General features: G+C 40.1%; 1 protein-coding gene across 1 annotated transcript; it reads right to left on the minus strand.

Moving 5' to 3' along the window:
• Positions 1 to 2,239: 2,239 nt before the first annotated feature.
• Positions 2,240 to 3,977, minus strand: LOC145890421 (adhesion G-protein coupled receptor D1-like). The gene is made up of 5 exons (XM_082981427.1): positions 3,850 to 3,977; positions 3,428 to 3,554; positions 3,037 to 3,268; positions 2,481 to 2,981; positions 2,240 to 2,418 (listed from the first exon to the last, which is right to left on the minus strand). The coding sequence occupies exons 1-5, from the start codon at positions 3,966 to 3,968 to the stop codon at positions 2,240 to 2,242; spliced, it is 1,158 nt and encodes a 385-aa protein (XP_082837553.1). The 5' UTR covers positions 3,969 to 3,977.
• Between the last annotated feature and the right edge of the window lie 4,799 nt (positions 3,978 to 8,776).

The following is an 8,776-nucleotide window of genomic DNA, read 5'->3' on the forward strand; positions in this document are numbered from 1 at the left end:
TTTGTAGCACCCACATTATTGCAAAATGGTGTAATACAGAATCATTTTTCTAATCACTATCGCAACGCAAGCGTACTAATGCTGAATGCACGGCTGTAATACGAAGAATAAACCGTGCAAAAAGGTAAACTGCATACGCGTGTGAGGTCAAACTTCTGATTGCGGAAATGGACAAAGTGTTCGCCTGAATCAAAATGTCGGGAATATTGGGTTCTAAGAGCTGCATGAGAAAACACATGAGCAAGTGCTTACTACTGCTTCTGCATGTCCATTGTGATATCAAAAACCAAAAAGCGAAGCCTGCCCCGTCTGCAAAGCTGAGATTTAATCAACGATTTATTTGTGCGCGTATGAATGAGACAGGCAACAACACCACCTCCAATTGACGTGAAAATCTGTCGTCACACCACCTTCCTCCCAACGCAACAAAACGATTGGTTACAGCTCGCGTCATATTAAATGAGGAAATCAATTATTGCGAGGTGGCCTGATGACGTCACTCGCGTAACCATTAACGACAGAAAATCACGGAAGCATTTGTGGCGACATGATACGCCTTAAAAGCAGTACAGTATAAGGGATAGACGGTGTTGGCATTGCGAAGCGTAGGAATGTATTAGAAGACTGAATTGGTCCATGCCGTTTGACAGAAAAACAAACCGAAGCACATCTTTTAAAGTTGTCGACACACATAGTGAGTTAGTGATATTGCTGTTCAAGGTGATGTAATCAAATTTTGTATATAACGCATCACTGTCCGAACGCGAGGGTCTTTTTCTAGACGGTCCGCCAGAAATCCAATGCATCTTTCTTCACACCAAAGCAAGAATAATGACTTTGACAAATTATGCAATACTCGCAATCCACAAAGTAACCAACCATGGAGCGAGCGCATTAAAACCAAGGAACATAAAAATCTAACACACAGCGAATATTATGCGTCTCTGTCGGACTGCGAAGCGTGAACTTTATTCGAATAAGACGAGCGCAGACGCTCAGCTCACAAATATGAGCTGCACTGCTCTCCGATGACATCTATCGTAACGCTTTCGCTCGTCGCACGACCGCTAGAGGCGGTTGCAAGCACTTCGGGAGGCGGGGCTGGGAATTGATCCACGCCTTCTTCCGCCTCGCGGAGTTCGGTTGTCGAGGAGACGAATTTCGAGTTGTCGTAACCGAATCTTCACGGAGAGAGGGTGGAAATGGCGGGCGACATCGACAAAGGACTCGCGCATCGCGAAGAGCTGAACGAGCTCATACTCGAATTGCTTCTTCCCATTTTGAAGGAGTCTTCCACATGCTCGCCACTAGGGCTTCCGAACCCACGTGACTATTAAAACACAAAAATTAAATCTTGTGTTGTGAAAAACTATTTTATTACCAGCATTGTTGCTCCACACGTTGTACAACGCTACATACAGTTACTTGTTGGTTGAATTTCATTATCAATTTAATCATCGCCGTGATGTAAGCGCGTCACTGCTCACTGCACCGATGTTGTTATTCATACGAAGATCAAAACCGTATACGCGTGTGACGACAAAGTTGTTTTGATTGCGGAAACGACAGAGGGTTCGTATAAAATAAAACGTAGGCGGATAATTGGATACAGCTCGCGTAATGTCAAATGAGAGAATTAGTTATAGCAATGTGGCGTGCTACGTCATCTTCCCAACTACAACAGAGAATCACACAAGCTAAAATGGCGATAAAATACGCGTTAGAAAGCAGTGCAACGTGAAAGAGGAATATTAGGCCACGCAAAACCATGCGTTGCGATACTGTGGAAAAGTCCGATCTTCAAGTGGGCGATCCTGCCTTGCCACCCGAAACACGACCAATTCTCGTGAACGTTTATGAGTTTTCGCACCAGTTTAACTCGACCACAACATGTACACTTCTAACCACTGAGGTTACTTGTATTAGTTTGAGTGGAGTGGCAGCCTGACCGCGGTTTCCCGGCGACGTGTATTTTGGTTATCCCACGTTTCGTAACTTTATGACAGCTGAGGTCACGAAGTTGGAAAATCCAGCATTGACGTGCGACAATTGCTTCCACTCAGTTTCTTCAATGAAAAACGAGAAAACCAACATATTTTTGGTCATCCTGTTGTACTGATTTTACTTGTCTTTGTTTGCTGCAAATTCCGATCACATTGAATTAAAAAACCGTTTGTTCAAATATATATACATGAGAGATTTTTATGTGAAGTCTTATTCGTTTTGGAAAAAGTAAAGTTTAGGAATTGCGTGTGGAAACCAAGCTCAGTTTGAAGGAATCAGTCATCTGGCTTCTGTTCCACGAATCCACGACTGCTCTTCTCACCTCCTTGCTCATCACACAGTAGATGATGAGAAGAAAGAAGCCCTGGAGTCCGTTTAATATCACGTTCACGTACATCATGGCTGGGTGGTTTACTGTGAAGAAAAAAAAACAATTTACCTAAGGCAATCAACATTCGTTCTACCCATCTTCTTACTTTGTAGGAACATGAAAGTCCATGGTATTCCCAGAACTGGCATCAGCAACACCACAGCCCTAAAACTTGCTTTGACATGAACCAAATTAGCTTCCACCACATTTGAATTTGCACGAAGTCGATTGTTGGTTGATTTGAAATTCTCTGCTTTCTTGCTCATATCGTAAACGAACTTTCCCACTTTTAATGCAATCAATAAGTTGGTCGCAACCACAAGAATGAGGGGAACCATCACTCCTGCAATCAGGATCCACGAGTCTTTCTTGATCCAGCATTGTGAGTAGGGTTTGACTTGAGTGAGTCCATCAAGCAAGGCTGGGTTTATGTCCATATAATTTCCAGTGAGAAATCCAGCCAATGAAAAGATGGTGACCATGACAGCAGGCAGAATCCATCCAGTAAAGAGTTGAACAAGTCTTTCCCTCTTAGCGTTGGATGTGTGAAGAGAATTTCCCAGTGTTTTTCGTGCCAGAGTCACTCCTTCGAGCAACATCCACATAGCTGTGTAGAGTAATGTTGTAATATTTATTAAGTTTAGGTTTAAAATCAATCTTACCTGAACACAGAATAAAGTAGTGCGTCAACACAGCCGTCATCTCACAAACAGGTTTTGAGTTTAAAGCCGAATCACCAATGAGAATGAAAAAGTGAAAAATAAACAAGGCAACGCACAAGTTTATTTGCACAAAGGTTCGTGCGGATCGTAGTCGCCTTCGTACTGATCTCAGCACAATGATTGCCAATAAGAGTGAAACTTCTGATACAGCTTCCAGGACGTACGAAGTGATCTGATCAAAATAAAGAGATTTAAATGCCAAACTTAATTAGATGCGTTCATGCTACATTGGCTTAGATTTAGGGCGTGTTACGTATCTTATTGATAGTATATTGATAGACATCAAAATAGAATATTTTTCCATCGAGAGGATTTCCTTGCGATGCTTTACCTTTACATCTTTGGGAATGAAAACTGTGTCGAGAATAAGAAGAGCAGCGAATATGGTGCTGTGGTTTGAAGCGCACACGAAGTCCTGACTTGTGGCTCGCAGGGTCTTGACTCCTCGACTGGAAAACCTGTGTAAGGTAAAAGAACGCCGAATTTATATTAACTAAGGGTGGTAGTTTGAGTTATGAGGGCTAAACAGTGTATGTTTAAAGTGAAAAGGAGTGGTTGATAGTCTTATTGCATCGGTGCAAGCACATAATATAGTTTGGAAATACAGCACTATCATAATGGCACCTCAGATTATTTACAATTGCTCAAATGTCCGATTTTGATAAAAATTTCCTTTTTTGGTCGTTGAAAAGCATTAAGATTGAATCGAATAATGTGCTTCAAAGGATGGTTGAAAGGTGAGCAAATACTCACTTATTATTGCTCTCATCGAGAAAGACGCACTTCGCCTCACCCGACCTCACTTGTGCGCCACCTTGCGACGATGCTGTTGTTAACTGCGTCAAACTGATGGTGGCGTCAGAGATCGTCATCGTGTAATTAACCGGAGCCGACATTCCCGGGTTGACTGAAATCAAGTTAAGCAGAGGAACAGTAATACTGATTTCTCCTCCCGTGGCGGTTGGAGGCTTTCTGTCAACATTCGGTATGAACGACTCCATTTCCTCCAGCGTTCCTTGCACAAACGAAACACTTATATCGTTGGTCGTCTCGACCCCAAGCAGAGCGGTGCCTTGCGACTCGGCGATTGGCTTTGTCGGGTCACGTGACTCGCCAAATATGATGCGAACTTCCTTCGTTGGATGGATGCAAAGATTCGGAGAAACTCTACACAGATCACGTAGTCCAGGCGATTGTGATGTAGTTGGTGATGACGTTGGCACAATTTCTGTAAACGACCAATGTTTTTGTAATGTAGTAAACTATTTTTTTTATTACGAATGTTATGTCTTGCTATAAACACAGAAAATTAACATAAAAATTTCTGCCGTTTTGTTCGCTATGTCCCGTGGTAATAATGTTGACGTTGTTGCAATGGCTATACGTGATATTTGAATAATTAGATCACCGAAATTTGTGTTAAAATGGGTAATATCCAAGTAGTTAAAGTTGCACACTTACAGCATTTGTGAAAATCAAAACTACCATACAGTCAGTTTTTTTACATTTGCCAACCAATCAATAACATGTCAGAACGCCTTCCGACTTCGTTTTCAATTGCCTCGATCATACTATTTGAGTGATTGGTTTGCTAAACCTGGAAGTCGTTATTGCATCTGGTTCGAATATATGAGCTCTACAATTATCCGCGCAACTTAATGACTAAAATGAACCTTTGAACTCATTTTTAAATTGTTTTTTGAAATGTTGATAATGATAAACTCACCTACCTAACCTCTGGTATATTTAACAACATAACGTACATTAGGACGTAACATTACCTGGGAAAGTGGATTGAAGTGGGGTCGTTTCTTGGAGTGTTGATGATTTTGTGATCGTCTCTGTTGGTGACTTGGAAGTGATTTCTGCTGTCGATTCGCGAAACAATGTAGATTGTGTGTAGGGATCGGTTGTTTTGTTGTAGTTGTATTTTGTTGTTGTCTGTTGTAATATTGTCATCGTTGCTGTTGTAGATGGTGAGCTTGTTTCAACAGTCGTAAAGTTCGCTGTGAAGAGCGTTACTGTTGTTATACGACGAAGATAAAATAATTCATTTACAGAAAACTGTGTTTCTGTTGTTAACGCTTTCAGGTATGATGTTTATCAAGCGCTTCCGAGGAAAATGCTGCCGTAGTCAGTTCACTCATCACCCCTCACCTTTATATTTACAAATGAAGGGTCTGGTTGCAGAGCAGTTATTCCATGACAAGGCAAAGTCACCGTTATTGTGCTTCGTAACAACTTGGCATCCTTCCGACGTATTATCCACGTTGCTGTATTCCGGATATTTCTTCCCTGTCAAAATGATAGTTAATGGGTGCTGGTCATAGTTTTATATTTAAGGATGCTGTTTTTCGATATAACAAGCTACAGCATTCTTAATACATGACTGTACCAGCAAACTTGCATGTAAATGTTTAAACTTGCATGAAGAAGCATGGTTCTGCGTAAAGAAAAAGCCTCTCTAGCGCTTACATCCACGTACCAAATTCTTTCATAGTTTGATAACATACACTGTATCTGTTAATTACAGAAACACACCAACATTTCCTTATTTTTCTGCAAAAACTTATAATTTTACAGACTCTGTCATCGGTTTTTAATACAGCTACCCAGTGAAAGTTACCAACACAATTCTCACCCACGTAAGCTGTTGTCGGCATGTTGCCGTTGGATCTATTAACCAAGTTCTTAATCGCATCCAAGTCTTCTCCAACCTCTATTTCCTCTGATATTTCAGCACCCATCTCACCACAATCAGTTTCAGCTTCGGTAAAATTCACGTGAGGTTCGTGAACCATGACGAAACATTTTCGCCCAGATTCTGTAATTTTTTTAGCACAATCAAGCGAAAACCGTCAGTTGCTGTAACGGCCGTATAACATGTTGTAAATGGTAAATGGTTGTAAACTTATAATCTTACAAGTCGTGAAATTAAAACTTCACATAGTTGACGTGCTTTTGCTTCAAAGATTTATTTGATCTCAAGTCATAACTAACGGTAGGTTTTACCATATTTCAAGCCTGACTTAATTTCGGCGCCTCTATAATCAATAGCATGTCAAAATGCCAGTTTTTGAGTGACCGATCGGGTTACTGAAACCGGAAGTCGTTAGCGTATCAAGTTAAAACATCCATGCTCAATAATAATTCGTGCTATAAATAAAATGATTCTTGAAATTCTTTTTTAGGTCGTGAAATTAAAACTTCGATAGTTATTTGATCGCAAGGTAGGTAGAAATCATAACCAAGGTAGTGTTTATCTTGGGAAGACCAACCCTATTAAAGTATTTCAACCCTCAAATATTTCCGCTTTCAAGTTTACAGTCGGTATAAGTTCCGTAGATTTAGATGCAATTAAAGTTTTTTGAGCTGATGTAGTGTTGGAGCTTTGCAACGCATCAAATTCTGTTGGAGTAGCGCTACCAATAACTTCCATCTGATCACTTATAACCTTCTGGTAAACTTACCGTGTACAGTACTCTGATCAGGGCAATCGATGTTATCATTCAATTCTGAAACAAAATTTCATCACACAGATGGTCTTCAATAGTGAACAGCACAAAAACGCTGAAAGTGACAAACAAAGTAGCGGGCTTTTATGCATCGCTAAAGCTGACTGAAGTAACATGCACATTAGTGTAGTATTTAGCCTACTACACATATTGTTAGATGTGGCCTTGTACTAATTGTACTTCTTACCTTCGGTTTGGCAAATATAGAATCTTTCGTTTGTGCACCCAATATTCTTCAAATCAAAAGTAAACGCATGGATTTTGGCGCACCGATTACTGTCTTGTGCTGGCCAGTTCAATGCAGACCCGTCTGTCCAGTTGCCATCTTTACCACCTGGTTGTACAGCTCAATAAATATTTTTTTTCTGGTACTTTTTTCTCGTTTGTGGAGGTCTATCATAGCGCACTTTTTTGAAATCCTAAATACTCTTTTGAGTGGTTTCAAGCAATATCGTACACACTATGTGTGCATGATCATAAAAAATTGTGTAAACTGCATTAAAAAAATCACACTATTGGCTGCACTTTGCTTATCAAATGATCAATATAAGTCCACTCACCGAGCCAGGAACCACGTGGACTATTATCGAACTTCTGTGCCAACTTTGCAGCAAACTTTACGGCGATAAATTGACATTCCGACTCGACTTTAGCCAGCTCCATACTCCTCCTTTCACAACCCGATATCGCATCCTCAAAATTCTCTCTAGTTGCAATGAAACAGTAGCGCTTGAAGGTGGCTGCGCAAGAAGAAACCCAATGAAACAGTAGAATTTAGATAAACAATATAGCCAATGAAACAACTCTAAAATTTACAATTTTATTTTGTGTTTGCATTATCACACAAGCCTTCCCAAATTATTTAAGCTTGAAACACCCGAGGTTGAACTCAATAATTTTAAACCAGATTTGGATTCGTGTAAAAATCGGTTCCGAACCTATTTCAGGTGTGTCTTAAAGTTCCAGTAATATACATCGTCCATTTCACTGATATAAACTTTCTCACATCAAGTCAAATGGCGAATGAGTGCGGAAATAACTCTTGGCTTTAGTGTACCGCATTAACCAACAAATTTTGGAAATTAAATGCTTTTTGAAACACTTTTATTAAAGCGATTTGTACTCACGGGATTGCTGTAAGCTGCAAATTGCCAAAGTCGCCAGAAGCACTGCGGTGAATTCGGCCGCAATTACTTGTTTTATAAAAACCATCCTTACTTTCTACAAAAGATTCCTCCAGAGGAAAATATTGTGGTGAAAACCATATATTCTTGTAGTAAATCTAAACAGCCACTGTTTTGACCTAACAGGTCGCATCGCTGTCACACCATAGCTGCACTGTTGAGACCTATTAGGGCGAAACAGTTTCTCTGTCTGCAGCTAACTACGAAAACATTATTGGCTTTATTGCTTATACGTCATATGTTCTAATCTTGTCCCGATGAAAGTATGTTGTATAACGACCGAAACGTGGTCCAAACAAGTAGCTCTCTTGGCAGAGGAAATTTGATGCTTTAGCACTTTTTCAGCAAGAGTTGAACCTTACAAAAATATGCTAATGAGTGGGTAGTTGAACGATTCATTTTTCCGCAAAATCCTGTTCCAATTTTTTCTTTTTTGTCAAAATATTGACTAACCATGGGGGCAAATGCCCCCAGGGGGTGGCTAAACCATTTTTCTAATGACTAGTTTTATTCAAAACTGTTGACCTGGGATGTTTCTTTCATAAAATCACGAATGATCGGCCACTTAAACGATTCATTTTCCACAAATACAGCCTAAATTTTGTGCTCCATTTTCACTATAATTTTTAGCAGCACCCACCAGTAAGGAACTACCTGATTGAAATAGCCCAAAACCCCAAGAAAACTGCCTCAATCACCCCAAAATTCGCCATAACAACAGCACACGCATGTGAGCTCATTTAACCGAAAAACTGACTTATAAGCATTTGACTATAATCACTGGTTTGCTTTGTGTCGTAAAATTTCTTTTGTGACAAAGGTTTACACGGTGGCCATTTCCCACACCCAAAATCTATTTTCATAGAAATACCAATATGCGTCCTAAAAGCGAAAGATTTTTTTATTTTTGCAGCAGCACCTGATTCATAAAACTTAACAATGTTACCGATAATCTCGATGTTTCAATCGGTGATTATCTCA

This window comes from Ascidia mentula, chromosome 1 (assembly GCF_947561715.1).
Source record: "Ascidia mentula chromosome 1, kaAscMent1.1, whole genome shotgun sequence".
Classification (NCBI taxonomy): Eukaryota; Metazoa; Chordata; class Ascidiacea; order Phlebobranchia; family Ascidiidae; genus Ascidia; species Ascidia mentula.